The 25,756-nt window shown below is 55.0% G+C and overlaps 1 protein-coding gene across 1 annotated transcript in view; it reads left to right on the forward strand.

Annotated features, from left to right (window-relative positions):
* The first annotated feature begins 1,874 nt into the window (after positions 1 to 1,874).
* Positions 1,875 to 25,756, forward strand: part of LOC144954844 (sestrin-1-like) — a 32,350-nt gene continuing 8,468 nt past the window's right edge. Inside the window, exons 1-8 of the mRNA XM_078885244.1 lie at positions 1,875 to 2,008; positions 3,414 to 3,479; positions 5,480 to 5,680; positions 7,002 to 7,316; positions 10,058 to 10,474; positions 11,558 to 11,771; positions 13,107 to 13,324; positions 14,824 to 15,014. Of these exons, the coding sequence (XP_078741370.1) occupies positions 2,006 to 2,008; positions 3,414 to 3,479; positions 5,480 to 5,680; positions 7,002 to 7,316; positions 10,058 to 10,474; positions 11,558 to 11,771; positions 13,107 to 13,324; positions 14,824 to 15,014 (1,625 nt within the window). The 5' untranslated portion in view covers positions 1,875 to 2,005. The remainder of the gene's footprint in view (positions 2,009 to 3,413; positions 3,480 to 5,479; positions 5,681 to 7,001; positions 7,317 to 10,057; positions 10,475 to 11,557; positions 11,772 to 13,106; positions 13,325 to 14,823; positions 15,015 to 25,756) is intronic.

Raw genomic sequence — 25,756 nt, forward strand, 5'->3', positions numbered from 1 at the left:
CTAAGAGAGAGCTAAGAGAGAGAGAGGGGTGAAGAGAGAGCTAAAGAAAGAGAGGGGGAGGGGTGAAGAGAGAGAGATCGAGAGAGAGATAAGAGAGAGAGGGGGAGGGGTGAAGGGAGAGATAAGAGAGAGGGGGGAGAGAGACAAAGGGATCGCGTGAAGCGAGAGGGGGTCATAGAGAGAGAGAGATCAGAGTTAGAGAGAGAGAGAGCTAAGAGAGTTAGAGAGAGTTAAGAGAGAGCTAAAAACAAGCGAGATAAGGCAGAGATAAGAGAGAGAAAGAGTTAAAAGAGAGCTAAGGGAGAGTTAAGAGAGCGTTAAGAGAGAGTTAAGAGTTAAGAGAGAGATAAGGGAGAGTTAAGAGATAAGAGAGAGTTAAGGGAGAGTTAAGAGATAAGAGAGAGTTAAGGGAGAGTTAAGGGAGAGTTAAGGGAGAGTTAAGAGATAAGGGAGAGTTAAGAGATAAGGGAGAGTTAAGAGTTAAGGGAGAGTTAAGAGATAAGGGAGAGTTAAGAGTTAAGGGAGAGTTAAGAGTTAAGGGAGAGTTAAGAGATAAGGGAGAGTTAAGAGTTAAGGGAGAGTTAAGAGTTAAGGGAGAGTTAAGAGATAAGGGAGAGTTAAGAGTTAAGGGAGAGTTAAGAGTTAAGGGAGAGTTAAGGGAGAGTCAAGAGTTAAGGGAGAGTTAAGAGATAAGGGAGAGTTAAGGGAGAGTCAAGAGTTAAGGGAGAGTTAAGAGATAAGGGAGAGTTAAGAGTTAAGGGAGAGTTAAGGGAGAGTTAAGAGTTAAGGGAGAGTTAAGAGTTAAGGGAGAGTTAAGAGTTAAGGGAGAGTTAAGGGAGAGTCAAGAGTTAAGGGAGAGTTAAGAGATAAGGGAGAGTTAAGAGTTAAGGGAGAGTTAAGGGAGAGTTAAGAGTTAAGGGAGAGTTAAGAGTTAAGGGAGAGTTAAGGGAGAGTTAAGAGTTAAGGGAGAGTTAAGAGTTAAGGGAGAGTTAAGGGAGAGTTAAGAGATAAGAGAGAGTTAAGAGATAAGGGAGAGTTAAGGGAGAGTTAAGAGATAAGAGAGAGTTAAGGGAGAGTTAAGAGTTAAGGGAGAGTTAAGAGTTAAGGGAGTTCTCGCCATGAGCGTGCGAGTGAGACCGACTCCGCCGGCGACCCCCCCCTCCTGGCCTAGTAGGCCCTGCCGGCCGCGGTCACTCGCGGGCGGTAGAGGCTTCTAGTCGAGGCTCGGTGCCACCTCGGGCCTTCGGTCAACAACATCACCACCATCACCACCACCATCACCACCATCAACAACATCAACAACATCGCGGTGATGATGATGACGATGAGGAGGAGGTGGAGGCCGTGGCGATGGCGGCGCGATGGCTGCCGGGCCTGGCGGCCGAGTCGAAGGCGGTGAGAGAGGCCGCAATGGCGGCCATGGAGGAGGAGGCCGCGGGGGCCATGGGGGGGATGAGGGGAGGGGCCATGGGGGGAGGGGGGATGAGGGGAGGGGGGGTGAGTGGTGGGGTGAGTGGTGGGGTGAGTGGGGGGGTGAGTGGGGGGGTGAGTGGGGGGGTGAGTGGGGGGGTGAGTGGGGGGGTGAGCGGGGGGGTGAGCGGAGGGGTGAGCGGGGGGGGTGAGCGGGGGGGTGAGGGGAGGGGTGAGTGGGAGGGTGAGGGGAGGGGTGAGTGGGGGGGTGAGGGGGGTAGTGAGTGGGGGGATGGTGAGTGGGGAGAGTGGAGTGGTGAGTGGGGGGATGGTGAGTGGGGAGGTGAGGGTAGCAGTGATAGAGGGGGAGGTGAGTGAGGGGGTGGTGAGTGGGGACACGGAGGAGGTGGTGGCGGTGGTGAGGAGTGGTGGTGCTGGTGAGGAGCTGGTGAGGACTGGTGGTGAGGAGGGTGGTGAGGAGGATGCGGTGTTTCTGCTGCGATGGCGAGCACTGGCGAGGCTGCTGCTGCGGCTGGGCGAGCAGTGTCCCTACACAGACGTGCGGCAACGCTGCCTGCAGCTGCAGAGACACGCCATGGTGAGCACCGCACTCACCACTCATTCACCCACACACTCACCCACACACTCACCACTCACCCACCCACTCGCCCACTCACTCACCTACACACTCACCTACTCACTCACCCACTCACTCACCCACTCACCTACACACTCAGCTACTCACTCACCCACTCACCTACACACTCACCCACTCACTCATCTACACATTCACTCACTCACCTAATAACTCACCCACTCACTCAACCACTCACTCACCTACACAGACGTGCGGCAACGCTGCCTGCAGCTGCAGAGACACGCCATGGTGAGCACCGCACTCACCACTCACTCACCCACTCACTCACCTAATAACTCACCCACTCACTCAACCACTCACTCACCTACACACTCATCTACACACTCGCCCACTCACCCACCTACTCAACTAATCACCTACACACTCACTCACCTCCACACTCACCCACACACTCACCCACTCACTTACCTACACAATCACCTACTCACTCAACCACTCACTCACATACACACTCACTCAGCTACTCACTCACTCACCCACACACTCACCTACACACTCAGCTACTCACTCACCTACTCACTCAACCACTCACTCACATACACACTCACCCACTCAGCTACTCACCCACTCACCTACACAGACGTGCGGCAACGCTGCCTGCAGCTGCAGAGACACGCCATGGTGAGCACCGCACTCACCACTCACTCACCCACTCACTCACCCACACACTCACTCGCCCAATCACTCGCCTACTCTCTCACTCGCCCACTCAATCACTCACCCACACACTCACCTAATCACCTACTCACTCGCCCACTCACTCGCCCACTCACTCGCCCACTCACTCGCCCACTCACTCGCCCACTCACTCACCTAATCATCTACACACTCACCTACACACTCACCTACACACTCACCTAATGACTCACCTACACACTCACCTAATGACTCACCCACGCACTCACCTACTCACTCACCTACTCACCTACACACTCACCTACACACTCGCCTACACACTCACTCACCTACTCACTCACCCACTCACTCACCTACACACTCACCTACACACTCGCCTACACACTCACTCACCTACTCACTCACCCACTCACTCACCTACACACTCACCTACACACTCACCTACTCACTCACTCACCTACTCACTCACCCACTCACTCACCTACTCACTCACCTACACACTCACCTACTCACTCACTCACCTACTCACTCACCCACTCACTCACCTACACACTCACCTACTCACTCACTCACCTACTCACTCACCCACTCACTCACCTACACACTCACCTACTCACTCACTCACCTACTCACTCACCCACTCACACACCCACCCACCCATTCACCTACAATTCCCCCGTGTCTCCCCCGCGTCTCCCCGTGTCTCCAGGAGCGAGGGCTGCCATTCCCAAAGTCTCACGGCTGTGGGCCCAGCACCTTCACGCCTGAGACGGAGGTGAGATGCAACTCTGTGTGTCTCTGTGTGTCTCTCTGTGTGTGTCTCCATCTCTCTGTGTCTCTCTGTCTCTGTGTGTGTCTCTGTGTCTCTCTTTGTGTCTCTCTGTGTGGTCTCCATCTCTCTGTGTCTCTCTGTCTCTGTGTGTGTCTCTGTGTCTCTCTTTGTGTCTCTGTGTGTCTCTGTGTGTGTGGGTCTCTGTGTGTGTGTGTGTGTCTCTGTGTGTGTCTCTGTGTGTCTCTGTGTGTCTCTGTGTGTCTCTGTGTCTCTCTGTGTGTGTCTCTCTGTGTGTCTCTGTGTGTCTCTGTGTGTCTCCATCTCTCTGTGTCTCTCTGTCTCTGTGTGTGTCTCTGTGTCGCTCTTTGTGTCTCTGTGTGTCTCTGTGTGTGTGGGTCTCTGTGGGTCTCTGTGTGTGTGTGTGTGTCTCTGTGTGTGTCTCTGTGTGTCTCTGTGTGTCTCTGTGTCTCTCTGTGTGTGTCTCTCTGTGTGTCTCTGTGTGTCTCTGTGTGTCTCTCTGTGTGTGTCTCCATCTCTCTGTGTCTCTCTGTCTCTGTGTGTGTCTCTGTGTCTCTCTTTGTGTCTCTGTGTGTCTCTGTGTGTGTGGGTCTCTGTGTGTGTGTGTGTGTCTCTGTGTGTGTCTCTGTGTGTCTCTGTGTGTCTCTGTGTGTCTCTGTGTCTCTCTGTGTGTGTGTCTCTCTGTGTGTCTCTGTGTGTCTCTGTGTGTCTCTCTGTGTGTGTCTCCATCTCTCTGTGTCTCTCTGTCTCTGTGTCTCTCTTTGTGTCTCTGTGTGTGTGGGTCTCTGTGTGTGTGTGTCTCTGTGTGTGTCTCTGTGTGTCTCTGTGTCTCTCTGTGTGTCTCTGTGTGTGTCTTTCTGTGTGTCTCTCTGTGTGTCTCTGTGTGTCTCACTGTGTGTCTCTGTCTCTCTGTGTGTCTCTGTGTGTCTCACTGTGTGTCTCTGTCTCTCTGTGTGTCTCTGTGTCTCTGTCTCTCTGTGTCTCTGTCTGTGTCTCTCTGTGTCTCTGTCTCTCTGTGTCTCTCTGTGTCTCTCTGTGTCTGTCTCTGTATCTCTGTGTGTCTCTGTATCACTCTGCGTGTGTCTCTGTCTCTGCATGTGTCTCTGTGTGTGTGTGTGTGTCTCTCTCTGTCTCTCTGTGTGTGTCTCTGTATCACTCTGCGTGTGTCTCTGTCTCTGCGTGTGTCTCTGTGTGTGTGTGTGTGTCTCTCTCTGTCTCTCTGCGTGTGTCTCTGTATCACTCTGCGTGTGTCTCTGTCTCTGCGTGTGTCTCTGTGTGTGTGTGTGTGTCTCTCTCTGTCTCTCTGCGTGTGTCTCTGTATCACTCTGCGTGTGTCTCTGTCTCTGCGTGTGTCTCTGTGTGTGTGTGTGTGTCTCTCTCTGTCTCTCTGCGTGTGTCTCTGTATCACTCTGCGTGTGTCTCTGTCTCTGCGTGTGTCTCTGTGTGTGTGTGTGTGTGTCTCTCTGTGTGTCTCTCTGTGTGTGTCTCTGTATCACTCTGCGTGTGTCTCTCGGCATCACTCTGCGCGCGCGTCTCTCTGTGTCTGTCTCTGTATCTCTGCGTGTGTCTCTGTCTCTGCGTGTGTCTCTGTGTGTGTGTGTGTGTCTCTCTCTGTCTCTCTGCGTGTGTCTCTGTATCACTCTGCGTGTGTCTCTGTATCACTCTGCGTGTGTCTCTGTATCACTCTGCGTGTGTCTCTGTCTCTGCGTGTGTCTCTGTGTGTGTGTGTGTGTCTCTCTCTGTCTCTCTGTGTGTGTCTCTGTATCACTCTGCGTGTGTCTCTGTCTCTGCGTGTGTCTCTGTGTGTCTCTTTGTGTCTGTCTCTGTATCTCTGTGTGTCTCTGTATCACTCTGCGTGTGTCTCTGTCTCTGCGTGTGTCTCTGTGTGTGTGTGTGTGTGTCTCTCTCTGTCTCTCTGTGTGTGTCTCTGTATCACTCTGCGTGTGTCTCTCGGCATCACTCTGCGCGCGCGTCTCTCTGTGTAGATGGTGAGCGTGGGGGTGAGCCAGGGCCTGGTGGGCGCTGTCTATGCCTCCGCGTTTGCCGACAGCGGCAGGGTGAACCACTCCCTGCGCGTCATGAGTTGTCACCCGCTCTACCTGCACCACTTCAGCGCGGCTCACCGCTTGCTGCTGTACTCGGACGGGCCACTGCCACCCGCTCACCGCCACTACATCGCCGTAATGGTGAGGAGCGACTCGCTCACTCGCCCGCTCGCTCAGTCGCTCGCTCACTCACTCACTCACCTACTCACTCACTCACCTAATCACTCATTCACTCACTCACTCACTCACCCACTCACCTACTCACCTAATCATTCACTCACTCACCCACTCACCCACTCAGTCACTCACTCACTCGCCCACTCACTCACCCACTCACTCACCCACTCACCCACTCACTCACCAACTCACCCACCCACCCACTCACTCACTCACCACTTCAGCGCGGCTCACCGCTTGCTGCTGTACTCGGACGGGCCACTGCCACCCGCTCACCGCCACTACATCGCCGTGATGGTGAGGAGCGACTCGCTCACTCGCCCGCTCGCTCGCTCAGTCGCTCACTCACTCACTCACTCACCTACTCACTCACCCACCTAATCACTCATTCACTCTCTCGCCCACTCACTCACTCACCTACTCACCTAATCATTCACTCACTCACCCACTCACTCACCCACTCACTCACCCACTCAGTCACTCACTCACTTGCCCACTCACTCACCCACTCACTCACCAACTCACCCACTCACTCACCCACCCACTCACTCACCAACTCACCCACTCACTCACTCACCACTTCAGCGCGGCTCACCGCTTGTTGCTCTACGCGGACGGGCCACTGCCACCCGCTCACCGCCACTACATCGCCGTGATGGTGAGGAGCGACTCGCTCACTCGCCCGCTCACTCGCTCAGTCGCTCACTCACTCACTCACCTACTCACTCACTCACCTACTTACTCAGCTAATCACTCATTCGCTCGCCCACTCGCCCACTCACCCACTCACTCACCTACTCACTCACCCACCTCATCACTCATTCACTCACTCACCCACTCACCCACTCAGTCACCCACTCACTGTGTGTGTGTGTGTCTGTGTGTGTCTCTGTGTGTGTCTGTGTGTGTGTGTGTCTGTGTGTGTGTGTGTCTGTGTGTGTGTCTCTGTCTGTGTGTGTGTGTCTGTGTGTGTGTCTGTGTGTGTGTGTCTGTGTGTGTGTCTGTGTGTGTGTATCTCTGTGTGTGTGTCTGTGTGTGTCTGTATGTGTCTGTGTGTGTGTCTGTGTGTGTATCTCTGTGTGTGTGTCTGTGTCTGTGTGTGTCTCTGTGTGTGTCTGTGTGTGTGTGTGTGTGTCTGTGTGTGTGTCTCTGTCTGTGTGTGTGTGTCTGTGTGTGTGTCTGTGTGTGTGTATCTCTGTGTGTGTGTCTGTGTGTGTCTGTATGTGTCTGTGTGTGTGTCTGTGTGTGTGTGTGTCTGTGTGTGTGTGTATCTCTGTGTGTGCAGGCTGCAGCGCGTCACCGTTGTGTCTATTTGGTCCGTCTGCACTCAGAGGAGCTGCTCAGAACCGTGCATGCACGCGGCACAACCACCACCACCACCACCACACAGCGCCGTGGTGGTGGTGGTTGTGGTGATGGCTGTGGTGGTGACTGTGGTGATTGTGGTGATGGCTGTGGTTGTGGTGGTGGTTGTGGTGGTGGTGGCGAGGCACGATGGCTTCGGGGTGTCCACTGTGCGCCGCTGAAACTCCGCAAGTTGGGAGCCATCAACAAGATCTTGGCACATCGACCCTGGCTACTCACGGCCAGACACATCCAGGTAGAGCAGCACTCGGCCACCCACTCAGCTACCCACTCACTCACTCAGCTACCCACTCACTCAGCCACCCACTCAGCTACCCACTCACTCACTCAGCTACCCACTCACTCAGCCACCCACTCGGCTACCCACTCAGCTACCCACTCACTCAGCTACCCACTCAGCTACCCACTCACTCAGCTACCCACTCACTCAGCTACCCACTCAGCTACCCACTCACTCAGCTACCCACTCACTCAGCTACCCACTCACTCAGCCACCCACTCAGCTACCCACTCATTCACTCAGCTACCCACTCACTCAGCCACCCACTCGGCTACCCACTCAGCTACCCACTCACTCAGCTACCCACTCAGCTACCCACTCACTCAGCTACCCACTCACTCAGCTACCCACTCAGCTACCCACTCACTCACTCAGCTACCCACTCACTCAGCCACCCACTCAGCTACCCACTCATTCACTCAGCTACCCACTCACTCAGCCACCCACTCAGCTACCCACCCACTCACTCAGCTACCCACTCACTCACTCAGCTACCCACTCACTCAGCCACCCACTCAGCTACCCACTCATTCACTCAGCTACCAACTCACTCGGCTACCCACTCAGCTACCCACCCACTCACTCAGCTACCCACTCACTCAGCCACCCACTCGGCTACCCACTCAGCTACCCACTCACTCACTCAGCTACCCACTCACTCAGCTACCCACTCAGCTACCCACCCACCCACTCAGCTACCCACTCAATCAGCTACCCACTCAGCTACTCACTCAGCTACTCACTCACTCAGCTACTCACTCAGCCACCCACCCACTCAGCCACCCACTCAGCTACTCACTCAGCTACTCACTCAGCCACCCACTCACTCAGCCACCCACTCAGCTACCCACTCACTCACTCTGCTACTCACTCACTCAGCTACTCACTCAGCCACCACCCACCCACTCAGCCACCCACTCAGCTACCCACTCACTCACTCAGCTACCCACTCAGCTACCCACTCTGCTACTCACTCACTCAGCTACTCACTCAGCCACCACCCACTCAGCCACCCACTCGGCTACCCACTCACTCAGCTACCCACTCAGCTACCCACTCACTCAGCCACCTTCTCACTCAGCCACCCACCCACTCAGCCACCTACTCAGCTACCCACTCAGCCACCCACTCAGCTACCCACTCAGCCACCCACTCAGCTACCCACTCAGCCACCCACTCAGCCACCCACTCAGCCACCCACTCACTTAGCTATTCACTCAGCTACCCACTCAGCTACCCACCCACTCACTCAGCTACCCACTCACCCACTCGGCCACCCACTCAGCTACCCACCCACTCAGCTACCCACCCACTCAGCTACCCACCCACTCACTCAGCTACCCACTCAGCCACCCACTCACTCAGCTACCCACTCAGCCACCCACTCAGCCACTCACCCACTCGGCTACCCACTCAGCTACCCACCCACTCACTCAGCCACCCACTCAGCTACTCACTCAGCCACCCACTCAGCCACCCACTCAGCTACGCACTCAGCTACCCACTCAGCCACCCACTCACTCACCCACTCAGCCACCCACTCAGCTACCCACTCAACACCTCACCCACCTACCCACTCACTCAGCCACCCACTCAGCCACCCACTCAGCCACCCACTCAGCCACCCACTCAGCCACCCACTCAGCCACCCACTCAGCTACCCACTCAACACCTCACCCACCTACCCACTCACTCAGCTACCCACTCAGCCACCCACTCAGCCACTCAGCCACCCACTCACCCACCCACTCAGCTACCCACCCACTCAGCCACTCACTCAGCTACCCACTCAGCTACCCACTCAGTCACCCATTGTGGTTAATGTTTTAGTTGATGCAGTTAACCTGATAGTTAACGAGGTTACCCTCTAGTTAACCAGGTTACCCTCTAGTTAACCCGCTAGTTAACCAGGTTACCCTCTAGTTAACCAGGTTACCCTCTAGTTAACCAGGTTACCCTGTATTTAACCCGCTAGTTAACCAGGTTACCCTCTAGTTAACCAGGTTACCCTGTATTTAACCCGCTAGTTAACCAGGTTACCCTCCAGTTAACCAGGTTACCTTCTCCCGCAGCGTCTGCTCCTGCCGGGCGACGAGCGCTGGTCCCTGGCGGAGCTGGTTCACGCCGTGGTCATCATGAGGTTACCCTCTAGTTAACACTCTAGTTAACCAGGTTACCTTCTCCCGCAGCGTCTCCTCCTGCCGGGCGACGAGCGCTGGTCCCTGGCGGAGCTGGTGCACGCCGTGGTCATCATGAGGTTACCCTCTAGTTAACCTTCTATCTAACCAGGTTACCCTCTAGTTAACCTTCTAGTTAACCAGGTTACCCCCCAGTTAACCAGGTTACCTTCTCCCGCAGCGTCTGCTCCTGCCGGGCGACGAGCGCTGGTCCCTGGCGGAGCTGGTGCACGCCGTGGTCATCATGAGGTTACCCTCTAGTTAACCTTCTATCTAACCAGGTTACCCTCTAGTTAACCTTCTAGTTAACCAGGTTACCCGCTAGTTAACCAGGTTACCTTCTCCCGCAGCGTCTGCTCCTGCCGGGCGACGAGCGCTGGTCCCTGGCGGAGCTGGTTCACGCCGTGGTCATCATGAGGTTACCCTCTAGTTAACCTTCTATCTAACCAGGTTACCCTCTAGTTAACCTTCTAGTTAACCAGGTTACCCCCCAGTTAACCAGGTTACCTTCTCCCGCAGCGTCTGCTCCTGCCGGGCGACGAGCGCTGGTCCCTGGCCGAGCTGGTGCACGCCGTGGTCATCATGAGCCACGTGCACGCTCTGGCGTCCTTCGTGTGGGCAAGCGGCGTCAGCCCCGAGCCCGACCACCGCCCACGACGCGTCCCCACGACCACCAACAACACAACTACCAACACCAACAACACCAACAACACAACCACCAACACCACCAACAACACAACCAACAACACAAGCAACACCACCAACAACACAACCACCAACAACACAACCACCAACACAACCAACACCAACACAACCACCAACAACACCACCAACACCACCAACACAACCAACACAACCAACACCACGACCACGACCACCACGACGCAGCGGGACCCACGATCAGCGGCACCGGCCGTGGTGCCAGTGGAGCAAGAGGTACGGGGGGTCGCTGGGGGTCACGGGGGTCATGGAGGTACGGGGGTCACGGGGGTGCTGGGGGTCATGGGGGGTGCTGGGGGTCATGGAGGTACGGGGGGTCGCTGGGGGTCACGGGGGTCATGGAGGTACGGGGGTCACGGGGGTGCTGGGGGTCATGGGGGGTGCTGGGGGTCATGGAGGTACGGGGGGTCGCTGGGGGTCACGGGGGGTCAGGGGGGGTGGTGGGGGTGCTGGGGGTCATGGGGGGTGCTGGGGGTCATGGAGGTACGGGGGGTCGCTGGGGGTCACGGGGGGTCAGGGGGGGTGGTGGGGGTCATGGGGGGTGCTGGGGGTCATGGAGGTACGGGGGTCACGGGGGTGCTGGGGGTCACGGGGTCGTGGAGGTACGGGGGTGCTGGGGGTCACGGGGTCGTGGAGGTACGGGGGGTTCTGGGGGTCACGGGGGGTCAGGGGGGGTGCTGGGGGTCATGGGGGGGTCACGGGGTCGTGGAGGTACGGGGGGCACGGTGACAGTGGAGAGCCAGGTGAGGGTGGTGGTGAGGGTGGTGGTTGTGGTGACGCTGGTGGTGGTGGTAGTGATGGTGGTCGTGGTGGTAGTGGTTGTGGTGGTAGTGATGGTGGTGGTGATGGTGGTAGTGGTGGTGGTAGTGATGGTGGTTGTGCTGGTGGTGGTTGTGCTGGTAGTGGTTGTGGTGGTAGTGATGGTGAGGGTGGTGGTCTCTGTGTGATTGTGCTGGTGGTGGTTGTGGTGGTAGTGATGGTGAGGGTGGTGGTCTCTGTGTGATTGTGCTGGTGGTGGTTGTGGTGGTAGTGATGGTGAGGGTGGTGGTCTCTGTGTGATTGTGCTGGTGGTGGTTGTGGTGGTAGTGATGGTGGTGGTAGTGATGGTGGTAGTGATGGTGGTAGTGACGCTGCTGGTCTCTGTGTGGTGGTGGTGGTGGTAGTGATGGTGGTAGTGATGGTGGTAGTGATGGTGGTAGTGATGGTGGTAGTGATGGTGGTAGTGGTGGTGGTGGTGGTAGTGATGGTGGTAGTGATGGTGGTAGTGACGCTGCTGTTCTCTGTGCGGTGTGTCTGCAGGTGGACGTGGTGAGCTCGCTGATGGAGCGCATGCGACGCCTCCGTGGTGGTGGTGGTGGTGGTGGTGAGGCTGGTGGTGAGGCTGGTGGTGAGGGTGGTGGTGAGGAGCACCCGCCCGGTGGGGTGAGCGTGGGTGGTGGGGGGGGGGTGAGCGAGGAGGAGATGGCTACAAGGTTCGAGAAGCAGAAGACCGGAATACAGACGCTCACCGATGGTGAGTAGCGGGTGGTGAGGGGCGGGTGGGTGGGTGAGTGGGTGGGTGGGTGAGTGGGTGGGTGGGTGAGTGGGTGGGTGGGTGAGTGGGTGGGTGGGTGAGTGAGTGGGTGGGTGGGTGAGTGGGTGGGTGGGTGAGTGGGTGGGTGGGTGAGTGGGTGGGTGGGTGAGGGGCGGGTGGGTGGGTGAGTGGGTGGGTGGGTGAGTGGGTGGGTGGGTGAGCGGGTGGGTGGTTGGTTGGGTGGGTGGGTGGGCGGGCGGGTTGGTGGGCGGGCGGGCGGGTGGGCGGGCGGGCGGGCGGGTTGGCGGGCGGGCGGGCGGGCGGGTTGGCGGGCGGGCGGGCGGGTTGGCGGGCGGGCGGGCGGGCGGGTTGGCGGGCGGGCGGGCGGGTTGGCGGGCGGGCGGGCGGGTTGGCGGGCGGGCGGGCGGGTTGGCGGGCGGGCGGGGCGAGCGGGCGGGCGGGCGAGCGGGCGGGCGGGCGAGCGGGTGGGTGGGATTGGTGAGCGGGTGGGTGGGTGGTATGAGTGGGTGGGTGGGTGAGTGGGTGGGTGGGCGGGTGGGCGGGCGGGCGGGCGGGCGGGCGGGTGGGTGGGATTGGTGAGTGGGTGGGTGGGTGGTATGAGTGGGTGGGTGGGTGGTATGAGTGGGTGGGTGGGTGAGTGGGTGGGTGGGTGGGTGGGTGGGTGGGCGGGTGAGTGGGTGGGCGGGTGGGCGGGTTGGCGGGCGGGTGGGTGGGATTGGTGAGTGGGTGGGTGGGTGGTGTGAGTGGGTGGGTGGGTGAGTGGGTGGGTGGGTGGGTGAGTGGGTGGGCGGGTGGGCGGGCGGGCGGGCGGGTGGGTGGGATTGGTGAGTGGGTGGGTGGGTGGTGTGAGTGGGTGGGTGGGTGGTATGAGTGGGTGGGTGGGTGGTATGAGTGGGTGGGTGGGTGGTATGAGTGGGTGGGTGGGTGAGTGGGTGGGTGGGTGGTATGAGTGGGTGGGTGGGTGAGTGGGTGGGCGGGTGGGCGGGTTGGCGGGCGGGCGGGCGGGCGGGTTGGCGGGCGGGCGGGCGGGATTGGTGAGTGGGTGGGTGGGTGGTATGAGTGGGTGGGTGAGTGAGTGGGTGGATGGATGGGTGAGTGAGTGAGTGGGTGGATGGGTGAGTGAGTGGGTGGGTGGATGGGTGGGTGAGTGGGTGGGTGGGTGGATGGGTGAGTGGGTGAGTGGGTGGGTGGGTGAGTGGGTGAGTGGGTGGATGGGTGAGTGGGTGGGTGGGTGAGTGGGTGGGTGGGTGAGTGGGTGGGCGGGCGAGCGTGCGGGCGAGCGTGCGGGTGAGTTTGTGCTCCCTCCGTGTGCAGCGGCCTTCTCCCTGCTGACGGACGACCTCTCCTTCACCTACGAGGACTTTGAGGGCGGTGAGGATTGGTGTGGTGAGGAAGGAGCTGCCTCCTCACCACCCTCCTCGCCACCCTCCTCGCCACCCTCAGCACCCTCCTCCTCGCCGCCCTCGCCAACCCCTCACCGCCGTCGCCGGGGCAACCACGGCGCAAGATACCCGCCCACGTTCCGTGCCCAGGTACAGCCACTCAGTCAGTCAGTGAGTCACTCAGTCAGTGAGTCACTCAGTGAGTCACTCACTCAGTCAGTTAGTCAATCAGTCACTGAGTCAGTGAGTGAGTGAGTCACTCAGTGAGTCACTCAGTCAGTTAGTCAGTGAGTCACTCAGTGAGTCACTCACTCAGTCAGTGAGTCACTCAGTGAGTCACTCAGTGAGTCAGTCAGTTAGTCAGTCAGTGAGTCACTCACTCAGTCACTCACTCAGTCAGTGAGTCACTCAGTGAGTCACTCACTCAGTCAGTGAGTCACTCAGTGAGTCACTCACTCAGTCACTCACTCAGTCAGTGAGTCAGTGAGTGAGTGAGTCACTCAGTTAGTTAGTCAGTCAGTGAGTGAGTCAGTCACTCAGTGAGTCACTCAGTCAGTCAGTGAGTCACTCAGTGAGTCACTCACTCACTCAGTCACTCACTCAGTCAGTGAGTCACTCAGTGAGTCACTCACTCAGTCAGTGAGTCACTCAGTGAGTCACTCACTCAGTCAGTGAGTCAGTAAGTGAGTGAGTCACTCAGTTAGTTAGTCAGTCAGTGAGTGAGTCAGTCACTCAGTCAGTCAGTCAGTGAGTCAGTCAGTGAGTCAGTCAGTTAGTTACTCACTCAGCCACTCACTCAGTCAGTCAGTCAGTGAGTCAGTGAGTGAGTCAGTTAGTGAGTCAGTGAGTCAGTCAGTCAGTGAGTCAGTCACTCAGTCAGTGAGCCAGCCACTCAGCCACTCAGTCACTCAGTCACTCAGTCACTCAGTCACTCAGTCACACACTCAGTCAGCCACTCAGTCACTCACTCAGTGAGTCAGTCAGTCAGTGAGTCAGTCAGTTAGTTAGTCAGTCACTCAGTCAGTGAGTCAGTGAGTGAGTCAGTCAGTCACTCAGTCAGTCAGTCACTCAGTCAGTTAGTCAGTCAGTGAGTCAGTCAGTTAGTTAGTCACTCAGTCAGTCAGTGAGTGAGTCAGTCAGTGAGTCACTCACTCAGTCAGTGAGTCAGCCACTCAGTCAGTCAGTGAGTCAGTCATTCAGTCAGTCAGTGAGTCAGTCAATCAGTCAGTCACTCAGTCAGTCACTCAGTCACTCACTCACTCAGTCAGTCACTCAGTCACTCAATTAGTCACTCAGTCAGTCACTCACTCAGTCAGTCAGTGAGTCAGTCAGTCAGCCACTCAGTCAGTCAGTGAGTCAGCCACTCAGTCAGTCAGTCAGTCAGTGAGTCAGTCACTCAGTCAGTCAGTGAGTCAGTCACTCAGTCAGTCAGTCACTCAGTCAGTCAGTCACTCAGTCAGTCAGTCACTCAGTCACTCGCTCAGTCAGTCAGTCAGTCACTCACTCAGTCAGTCAGTCACTCAGTCACTCACTCAGTCACTCAATTAGTCACTCACTCAGTCAGTCACTCACTCACTCAGTCAGTCACTCACTCAGTCACCCACCCACCCACTCACCCACTCACTCACCCTCTCACCCACCCACCCCAGGACTTCACGTGGCAGGATCAAGCCTTCTCTGCCGTGAGCCGTTTCTCTCCGGACGTGGGATCGGCGCTCGACGATCGATTCCACGTCGCTGCCCAGCTCACGTACCACACAATGGCCTCCCACCACGGCGTAGACACCTCCTCACTGAGACGCTCCGTGTGGAACTACGTCCACTGCATGTACGGCATCCGGTGAGTGGTGGTGGTGGTGGTGGTGGTGGGTGGTGGTGGTGGGTGGTGAGTGGGGTTGGTGAGTGTGGTGGTGGTGGGCGGTGGTGGTGGGCGGTGGTGGGTGTGGTTGGTGGGTGGTGAGTGGGGTTGGTGGGTGGTGAGTGGTGGGTGGTGGTGGTGAGTGGGGTTGGTGGGTGGTGAGTGGTGGGTGGTGGTGGTGAGTGTGGTGGTGGTGGGCGGTGGTGGTGGGCGGTGGTGGGTGTGGTTGGTGGGTGGTGAGTGGGGTTGGTGGGTGGTGAGTGGTGGGTGGTGGTGGTGAGTGGGGTGGTGGGTGGTGGTGGTGGTGGGTGGTGAGTGGGGTTGGTGGGTGGTGAGTGGTGGGTGGTGGTGGTGAGTGGGGTGGTGGGTGGTGGTGGTGGTGGGTGGTGAGTGGGGTTGGTGGGTGGTGAGTGGTGGGTGGTGGTGGTGAGTGGGGTGGTGGGTGGTGGTGGTGGTGGGTGGTGAGTGGTGGGTGGTGGTGGTGAGTGGGGTGGTGGGTGGTGGTGGTGGTGGGTGGTGAGTGGGGTTGGTGGGTGGTGAGTGGTGGGTGGTGGTGGTGAGTGGGGTGGTGGGTGGTGGTGGTGGTGGGTGGTGAGTGGGGTTGGTGGGTGGTGAGTGGTGGGTGGTGGTGGTGAGTGGGGTGGTGGGTGGTGGTGGTGGTGGGTGGTGAGTGGTGGGTGGTGGTGGTGAGTGGGGTGGTGGTGGTGAGTGGGGTGGTGGGTGGTGGTGGTGGTGGGTGGTGAGTGGGGTTGGTGGGTGGTGAGTGGTGGGTGGTGGTGGTGAGTGGGGTGGTGGGTGGTGGTGGTGGTGGGTGGTGAGTGGTGGGTGGTGGTGGTGAGTGGGGTGGTGGTGGTAGTGGTAGTGGGTGGTGGTGGTGGTGTGTGTGGTGGGTGGTGAGTGGTGGTGGTGGTGGTGGTGGGCGGTGGTGGGCGGTGGTGGTGAGTGGGTGGTGGTGGTGGTGGTGGTGGGTGGTGGTGGTGGGTGGTGGGTGGTGGGTGGTGGTGGGTGGTGGTGGTGGTGGTGGTGTGTGTGGTGGGTGGTGAGTGGGGCGGTGGTGGTGGTGAGACAGAGAGAGTGTGTGTCTCTGTGTGTTGTCTGACTCTGTGTGTCTCTGTGTGTGTGTGTGTCTCTGTGTGTGTGTGTGTCTCTGTGTGTGTCTGTCTATCTCTGTGTGTGTGTCGGTCTCTATATGTGTGTCGGTCTCTGTGTGTGTGTCGGTCTGTGTGTATGTGTCTCTGTGTGTGTCTCTCTGTGTGTGTCTCTCTGTGTGTGTCTGACTGTGTATGTCTCACTGTGTGTGTCTCACTGTGTGTCTCACTGTGTCTCTCTCTGTGTCTCACTGTGTGTGTGTGTCTCTGTGTGTGTGTGTGTCTCTGTGTGTGTGTGTGTCTCTGTGTGTGTCTGTCTATCTCTGTGTGTGTGTCGGTCTCTGTGTGTGTGTCGGTCTCTGTGTGTATGTGTCTCTGTGTGTGTCTCTCTGTGTGTGTCTCTCTGTGTGTGTCTGACTGTGTGTGTCTGACTGTGTGTGTCTCACTGTGTGTCTCACTGTGTCTCTCTCTGTGTCTCACTGTGTGTGTGTGTCTCTGTGTGTGTGTGTCTGCAGCTATGACGACTATGACTATGTGTGTGTGTCTCACTGTGTGTGTCTCACTGTGTCTGTGTCTCACTGAGTCTCACTGTGTGTGTCTCTCTGTGTGTGTCTATCTGTGTGTCTCACTGTGTGTGTGTGTCTGTAGCTATGACGACTACGACTATGTGTGTGTCTGTGTGTCTCACTTTCTGTGTCTCTCTGTGTGTGTGTGTGTGTGTCTGTGTCTCACTGTGTGTGTGTGTGTCTCACTGTGTGTGTGTGTCTGTGTCTCACTGTGTGTGTGTGTGTCTCACTGTGTGTGTGTGTGTGTCTCACTGTGTGTCTCACTGTGTGTGTCTGTGTCTCACTGTGTGTGTGTGTGTCTCACTGTGTGTGTGTGTCTGTGTCTCACTGTGTGTGTGTGTGTCTCACTGTGTGTGTGTGTGTGTCTCACTGTGTGTCTCACTGTGTGTGTCTGTGTCTCACTGTGTGTGTGTGTGTCTCACTGTGTGTGTGTGTCTGTGTCTCACTGTGTGTGTGTGTGTCTCACTGTGTGTGTGTGTGTCTGCAGCTATGACGACTACGACTATGTGTGTGTCACTGTGTGTGTGTCACTATTTGTGTGTCACACTGTGTGTGTGTCTCACTGTGTGTCACTGTGTGTGTGTGTGTCTCACTGTGTGTGTGTGTGTCACTGTGTGTGTGTGTGTCTCACTGTGTGTGTGTGTGTCTCACTGTGTGTGTGTGTGTCTGCAGCTATGACGACTACGACTATGTGTGTGTCACTGTGTGTGTGTCACTATTTGTGTGTCACACTGTGTGTGTGTCTCACTGTGTGTCACTGTGTCTGTGTGTGTGTCTCACTGTGTGTGTGTGTGTCACTGTGTGTGTGTGTGTCACTGTGTGTGTGTGTCACTGTGTGTGTGTGTCACTGTGTGTGTGTGTCACTGTGTGTGTGTGTCACTGTGTGTGTGTGTCACTGTGTGTGTGTGTCACTGTGTGTGTGTCTCACTGTGTGTGTCTCACTGTGTGTGTCTCACTGTGTGTGTCACTGTGTGTGTGTCTCACTGTGTGTGTGTGTGTGTCTCACTGTGTGTGTGTGTGTCACTGTGTGTGTGTGTGTCACTGTGTGTGTGTGTCACTGTGTGTGTGTGTCTCTGTGTGTGTGTGTCACTGTGTGTGTGTGTCTCACTGTGTGTGTGTGTCACTGTGTGTGTGTCTCACTGTGTGTGTGTGTCACACTGTGTGTCTCACTGTGTGTGTGTCACTGTGTGTGTGTGTCTCACTGTGTGTCTCACTGTGTGTGTGTCACTGTGTGTGTGTGTCACACTGTGTGTCTCACTGTGTGTCTCACTGTGTGTGTGTCACTGTGTGTGTGTCACTGTGTGTGTCACTGTGTGTGTGTCTCACTGTGTGTGTGTGTCTCACTGTGTGTGTGTCACTGTGTGTGTGTGTCACACTGTGTGTCTCACTGTGTGTGTGTCTCTGTGTGTGTGTGTCACACTGTGTGTCTCACTGTGTGTGTGTCACTGTGTGTGTGTCACACTGTGTGTCTCACTGTGTGTCTCACTGTGTGTGTGTCACTGTGTGTGTGTCACTGTGTGTGTCACTGTGTGTGTGTCTCACTGTGTGTGTGTGTCACACTGTGTGTCTCACTGTGTGTGTGTCACTGTGTGTGTGTGTCACACTGTGTGTCTCACTGTGTGTGTGTCACTGTGTGTGTGTGTCACACTGTGTGTCTCACTGTGTGTGTGTCTCTGTGTGTGTGTGTCACTGTGTGTGTGTGTCTCACTGTGTGTGTGTGTCACTGTGTGTGTGTCTCACTGTGTGTGTGTGTCACACTGTGTGTCTCACTGTGTGTGTGTCACTGTGTGTGTGTGTCTCACTGTGTGTGTGTGTGTCACTGTGTGTGTGTGTCACACTGTGTGTCTCACTGTGTGTGTGTCACTGTGTGTGTGTCTCACTGTGTGTGTGTGTCACTGTGTGTGTGTCTCACTGTGTGTGTGTCACTGTGTGTGTGTGTCTCACTGTGTGTGTGTGTGTCACTGTGTGTGTGTGTCACACTGTGTGTCTCACTGTGTGTGTGTGTCACTGTGTGTGTGTCTCACTGTGTGTGTGTGTCACTGTGTGTGTGTCTCACTGTGTGTGTGTCTCACTGTGTGTGTGTGTCACTGTGTGTGTGTCTCACTGTGTGTGTGTCTCACTGTGTGTGTGTGTCACTGTGTGTGTGTCTCACTGTGTGTGTGTCTCACTGTGTGTCTCACTGTGTGTGTGTCTCACTGTGTGTGTGTCTCACTGTGTGTGTGTCTCACTGTGTGTGTGTCTCACTGTGTGTCTCACTGTGTGTCTCACTGTGTCTGTGTCTCACTGTGTGTGTGTCACTGTGTGTGTGTGTGTCTCACTGTGTGTGTGTGTCACTGTGTGTGTGTCTCACTGTGTCTGTGTCTCACTGTGTGTGTGTCACTGTGTGTGTGTGTGTCTCACTGTGTGTGTGTGTGTGTCACTGTGTGTGTGTGTGTGTCTCACTGTGTGTGTGTCACTGTGTGTGTGTGTCACTGTGTGTGTGTGTCTCACTGTGTGTCTCACTGTGTGTGTGTCACTGTGTGTGTCACTGTGTGTGTGTCTCGCTGTGTGTGTGTCTCACTGTGTGTGTCACTGTGTGTGTGTCTCACTGTGTGTGTGTGTCACACTGTGTGTCTCACTGTGTGTGTCACTGTGTGTGTGTCTCACTGTGTGTCTCACTGTGTGTGTGTCACTGTGTGTGTCTCACTGTGTGTGTGTCTCACTGTGTGTGTGTGTCACTGTGTGTGTGTCTCACTGTGTGTGTGTCTCACTGTGTGTCTCACTGTGTGTGTGTCTCACTGTGTGTGTGTCTCACTGTGTGTGTGTGTCACTGTGTGTGTGTCTCACTGTGTGTGTGTCTCACTGTGTGTCTCACTGTGTGTCTCACTGTGTCTGTGTCTCACTGTGTGTGTGTCACTGTGTGTGTGTGTGTCTCACTGTGTGTGTGTGTCACTGTGTGTGTGTCTCACTGTGTGTGTGTCACACTGTGTGTCTCACTGTGTGTGTCACTGTGTGTGTGTCTCACTGTGTGTGTGTCTCACTGTGTGTCTCACTGTGTGTGTGTCACTGTGTGTGTGTGTCTCACTGTGTGTCTCACTGTGTCTGTGTCTCACTGTGTGTGTGTCACTGTGTGTGTGTGTGTCTCACTGTGTGTGTGTGTCACTGTGTGTGTGTCTCACTGTGTGTGTGTCTCACTGTGTGTGTCACTGTGTGTGTCACTGTGTGTGTGTCTCACTGTGTGTGTGTGTCACACTGTGTGTCTCACTGTGTGTGTGTCTCACTGTGTGTGTGTCTCACTGTGTGTGTGTCTCACTGTGTGTGTGTCTCACTGTGTGTGTGTCTCACTGTGTGTGTGTCTCACTGTGTGTCTCACTGTGTGTCTCACTGTGTCTGTGTCTCACTGTGTGTGTGTGTCTCACTGTGTGTGTGTCTCACTGTGTGTCTCACTGTGTGTCTCACTGTGTCTGTGTCTCACTGTGTGTGTGTGTCTCACTGTGTGTGTGTCTCACTGTGTGTGTGTGTGTCACTGTGTGTCTCACTGTGTGTGTCTCACTGTGTGTGTGTGTCTCACTGTGTCTGTGTCTCACTGTGTGTGTCTCACTGTGTGTGTGTGTCTCACTGTGTGTGTGTCTCACTGTGTGTGTGTGTGTCACTGTGTGTCTCACTGTGTGTGTGTCTCACTGTGTGTGTGTGTCTCACTGTGTGTGTGTCTCACTGTGTGTGTGTGTGTCACTGTGTGTCTCACTGTGTGTGTGTGTGTCACTGTGTGTGTGTGTGTCACTGTGTGTGTGTGTCTCACTGTGTCTGTGTCTCACTGTGTGTGTCTCACTGTGTGTGTGTGTCTCACTGTGTGTCTCACTGTGTCTGTGTCTCACTATGTGTGTCTCACTGTGTGTGTGTGTGTGTCTCACTGTGTGTCTCACTGTGTGTGTCTCACTGTGTGTGTCTCACTGTGTGTCTCACTGTGTGTGTCTCACTGTGTGTCTCACTGTGTGTGTGTGTGTGTCTCACTGTGTGTCTCACTGTGTGTCTCACTGTGTGTCTCACTGTGTGTGTGTGTGTCACTGTGTGTGTCACTGTGTGTCTCACTGTGTCTGTGTCTCACTGTGTGTGTCTCACTGTGTTTGTGTGTCTCACTGTGTGTCTCACTGTGTCTGTGTCTCACTATGTGTGTCTCACTGTGTGTGTCTCACTGTGTGTCTCACTGTGTGTGTGTGTGTGTCTCACTGTGTGTCTCACTGTGTGTGTCTCACTGTGTGTCTCACTGTGTGTGTCTCACTGTGTGTGTCTCACTGTGTGTCTCACTGTGTGTGTCTCACTGTGTGTGTGTGTGTGTGTGTCTCACTGTGTCTGTGTCTCACTGTGTGTGTCTCACTGTGTGTGTCTCACTGTGTGTGTCTCACTGTGTGTCTCACTGTCTGTGTGTGTGTGTGTCTCACTGTGTCTGTGTCTCACTGTGTGTGTGTCTGTGTCTCACTGTGTGTGTCTCACTGTGTGTGTGTGTGTGTGTCTCACTGTGTGTGTCTCACTGTGTCTGTCTCACTGTGTGTGTGTGTGTGTGTGTCTCACTGTGTGTGTCTCACTGTGTGTGTGTCTCACTGTGTGTGTCTCACTGTGTCTGTGTCTCACTGTGTGTGTGTCTGTGTCTCACTGTGTGTGTGTCTGTGTCTCACTGTGTGTGTGTCTGTGTCTCTCTGTGTGTGTGTGTGTCTCACTGTGTCTGTGTCTCACTGTGTGTGTGTGTGTCTCACTGTTTGTGTGTCTGTGTCTCACTGTGTGTCTCACTGTGTGTGTCTCACTGTGTGTGTCTCACTGTGTGTCTCACTGTGTGTGTCTCACTGTGTGTGTCTCACTGTGTGTGTCTCACTGTGTGTGTCTCACTGTGTGTGTCTCACTGTGTGTGTCTCACTGTGTGTGTCTCACTGTGTGTGTGTGTGTGTGTCTCACTGTGTCTGTGTCTCACTGTGTGTGTGTGTGTGTCTCACTGTGTGTGTGTGTGTGTGTCTCACTGTGTCTGTGTCTCACTGTGTGTGTGTGTGTGTCTCACTGTGTGTGTCTCACTGTGTCTGTGTCTCACTGTGTGTGTGTCTGTGTCTCACTGTGTGTGTCTCACTGTGTGTGTGTGTGTGTGTCTCACTGTGTGTGTCTCACTGTGTCTGTCTCACTGTGTGTGTGTGTGTGTGTGTCTCACTGTGTGTGTCTCACTGTGTGTGTGTCTCACTGTGTGTGTCTCACTGTGTCTGTGTCTCACTGTGTGTGTGTCTGTGTCTCACTGTGTGTGTGTCTGTGTCTCACTGTGTGTGTGTCTGTGTCTCTCTGTGTGTGTGTGTGTCTCACTGTGTCTGTGTCTCACTGTGTGTGTGTGTGTCTCACTGTTTGTGTGTCTGTGTCTCACTGTGTGTCTCACTGTGTGTGTCTCACTGTGTGTGTCTCACTGTGTGTCTCACTGTGTGTGTCTCACTGTGTGTGTCTCACTGTGTGTGTCTCACTGTGTGTGTCTCACTGTGTGTGTGTGTGTGTGTCTCACTGTGTCTGTGTCTCACTGTGTGTGTGTGTGTGTCTCACTGTGTGTGTCTCACTGTGTGTGTCTCACTGTGTGTGTGTGTGTGTGTGTCTCACTGTGTGTGTGTGTGTGTGTCTCACTGTGTCTGTGTCTCACTGTGTGTGTGTGTGTGTCTCACTGTGTGTGTCTCACTGTGTCTGTGTCTCACTGTGTGTGTGTCTGTGTCTCACTGTGTGTGTCTCACTGTGTGTGTGTGTGTGTGTCTCACTGTGTGTGTCTCACTGTGTCTGTCTCACTGTGTGTGTGTGTCTCACTGTGTGTGTCTCACTGTGTGTGTGTCTCACTGTGTCTGTGTCTCACTGTGTCTGTGTCTCACTGTGTGTGTGTGTGTCTCACTGTGTGTGTCTCACTGTGTCTGTGTCTCACTGTGTGTGTGTCTGTGTCTCACTGTGTGTGTGTCTGTGTCTCTCTGTGTCTGTGTCTCACTGTGTGTGTCTCACTGTGTCTGTGTCTCACTGTGTGTGTGTGTGTCTCACTGTTTGTGTGTCTGTGTCTCACTGTGTGTCTCACTGTGTGTGTCTCACTGTGTGTGTCTCACTGTGTGTCTCACTGTGTGTGTCTCACTGTGTGTGTCTCACTGTGTGTGTCTCACTGTGTGTGTCTCACTGTGTGTGTCTCACTGTGTGTGTCTCACTGTGTCTGTGTCTCACTGTGTGTGTGTGTGTGTCTCACTGTGTGTGTCTCACTGTGTGTGTCTCACTGTGTGTGTGTGTGTGTGTCTCACTGTGTGTGTCTCACTGTGTGTGTCTCACTGTGTGTGTGTGTGTGTGTGTCTCACTGTGTGTGTCTCACTGTGTGTGTCTCACTGTGTGTCTCACTGTGTGTGTGTGTCTCACTGTGTGTGTCTCACTGTGTGTGTCTCACTGTGTCTGTGTCTCACTGTGTGTGTGTGTGTGTGTGTCTCACTGTGTCTGTGTCTCACTGTGTCTGTCTCACTGTGTGTGTGTGTGTCTCACTGTGTGTGTCTCACTGTGTCTGTCTCACTGTGTGTGTGTGTGTCTCACTGTGTGTGTCTCACTGTGTCTGTCTCACTGTGTGTGTGTGTGTCTCACTGTGTGTGTCTCACTGTGTCTGTGTCTCACTGTGTCTGTGTCTCACTGTGTGTGTTTGTGTCTCACTGTGTGTGTCTCACTGTGTCTGTGTCTCACTGTGTGTGTGTCTGTGTCTCACTGTGTGTGTGTCTGTGTCTCACTGTGTGTGTGTCTGTGTCTCTCTGTGTGTGTGTCTCACTGTGTGTGTGTGTGTGTCTCACTGTGTGTGTCTCACTGTGTGTGTCTCACTGTGTGTGTCTCACTGTGTGTGTCTCACTGTGTGTGTGTGTGTGTGTGTCTCACTGTGTGTGTCTCACTGTGTGTGTGTGTGTGTCTCACTGTGTGTGTCTCACTGTGTGTGTCACTGTGTGTGTCTCACTGTGTGTGTCTCACTGTGTGTGTCTCACTGTGTGTGTCTCACTGTGTGTGTCTCACTGTGTGTGTCTCACTGTGTGTGTGTGTGTGTGTCTCACTGTGTCTGTGTCTCACTGTGTGTGTGTGTGTGTCTCACTGTGTGTGTCTCACTGTGTGTGTCTCACTGTGTGTGTCTCACTGTGTGTGTCACTGTGTGTGTCTCACTGTGTGTGTGTGTGTGTCTCACTGTGTGTGTCTCACTGTGTGTGTCTCACTGTGTGTCTCACTGTGTGTGTGTGTGTGTGTGTCTCACTGTGTGTGTCTCACTGTGTGTGTGTGTGTGTGTGTCTCACTGTGTGTGTGTCTCACTGTGTGTGTCTCACTGTGTCTGTCTCACTGTGTGTGTGTGTGTGTGTGTCTCACTGTGTGTGTCTCACTGTGTGTGTCTCACTGTGTCTGTGTCTCACTGTGTGTGTCTCACTGTGTGTGTGTGTCTCACTGTGTCTGTGTCTCACTGTGTCTGTCTCACTGTGTGTGTGTGTGTCTCACTGTGTCTGTGTCTCACTGTGTGTGTGTGTGTGTCTCACTGTGTCTGTGTCTCACTGTGTGTGTGTGTGTGTCTCACTGTGTCTGTGTCTCACTGTGTGTGTCTCACTGTGTGTGTGTGTGTCTCACTGTGTGTGTCTCACTGTGTGTGTCTCACTGTGTGTGTGTGTGTCTCACTGTGTCTGTGTCTCACTGTGTGTGTGTGTGTGTCTCACTGTGTGTGTCTCACTGTGTGTGTCTCACTGTGTGTGTCTCACTGTGTGTGTGTGTGTGTGTGTCTCACTGTGTGTGTCTCACTGTGTGTGTCTCACTGTGTCTCACTGTGTGTGTCTCACTGTGTGTGTCTCACTGTGTGTGTCTCACTGTGTCTCACTGTGTGTGTCTCACTGTGTGTCTCACTGTGTGTGTCTCACTGTGTCTGTGTCTCACTGTGTGTGTGTGTGTGTCTCACTGTGTGTGTCTCACTGTGTGTGTCTCACTGTGTCTCACTGTGTGTGTCTCACTGTGTGTCTCACTGTGTGTGTCTCACTGTGTCTGTGTCTCACTGTGTGTGTGTGTGTGTCTCACTGTGTGTGTCTCACTGTGTGTGTCTCACTGTGTCTCACTGTGTGTGTCTCACTGTGTGTGTCTCACTGTGTGTGTCTCACTGTGTGTGTCTCACTGTGTGTGTGTGTGTGTGTCTCACTGTGTGTCTCACTGTGTGTGTCTCACTGTGTGTGTCTCACTGTGTGTGTGTGTGTGTGTGTCTCACTGTGTGTGTCTCACTGTGTGTGTCTCACTGTGTGTGTCTCACTGTGTGTGTGTGTGTGTGTGTCTCACTGTGTGTGTCTCACTGTGTGTGTCTCACTGTGTCTCACTGTGTGTGTCTCACTGTGTGTGTCTCACTGTGTGTGTCTCACTGTGTCTCACTGTGTGTGTCTCACTGTGTGTCTCACTGTGTGTGTCTCACTGTGTCTGTGTCTCACTGTGTGTGTGTGTGTGTCTCACTGTGTGTGTCTCACTGTGTGTGTCTCACTGTGTCTCACTGTGTGTGTCTCACTGTGTGTCTCACTGTGTGTGTCTCACTGTGTCTGTGTCTCACTGTGTGTGTGTGTGTGTCTCACTGTGTGTGTGTGTCTCACTGTGTGTGTCTCACTGTGTCTCACTGTGTGTGTCTCACTGTGTGTGTCTCACTGTGTGTGTCTCACTGTGTGTGTCTCACTGTGTGTGTGTGTGTGTGTGTGTCTCACTGTGTGTCTCACTGTGTGTGTCTCACTGTGTGTGTCTCACTGTGTGTGTGTGTGTGTGTCTCACTGTGTGTCTCACTGTGTGTGTCTCACTGTGTCTGTGTGGCCTGGCACAAGCGTCGTGGTGACGTCACCACCACTTAGTGGCGAATGGCGGTTGTTGTTGTTGTTGTGTGTGTGTCTCACTGTGTGTCTCACTGTGTCTCTGTGTGTGTGTGTCTGTGTGTCTCACTGTGTGTGTGTCTCACTGTGTGTGTGTGTCTCACTGTGTGTCTCACTGTGTGTGTCTCACTGTGTCTGTGTGGCCTGGCACAAGCGTCGTGGTGACGTCACCACCACTTAGTGGCGAATGGCGGTTGTTGTTGTTGTTG

This window comes from Lampetra fluviatilis, unplaced genomic scaffold, assembly GCF_964198595.1.
Source record: "Lampetra fluviatilis unplaced genomic scaffold, kcLamFluv1.1 SCAFFOLD_172, whole genome shotgun sequence".
NCBI lineage: Eukaryota > Metazoa > Chordata > Hyperoartia > Petromyzontiformes > Petromyzontidae > Lampetra > Lampetra fluviatilis.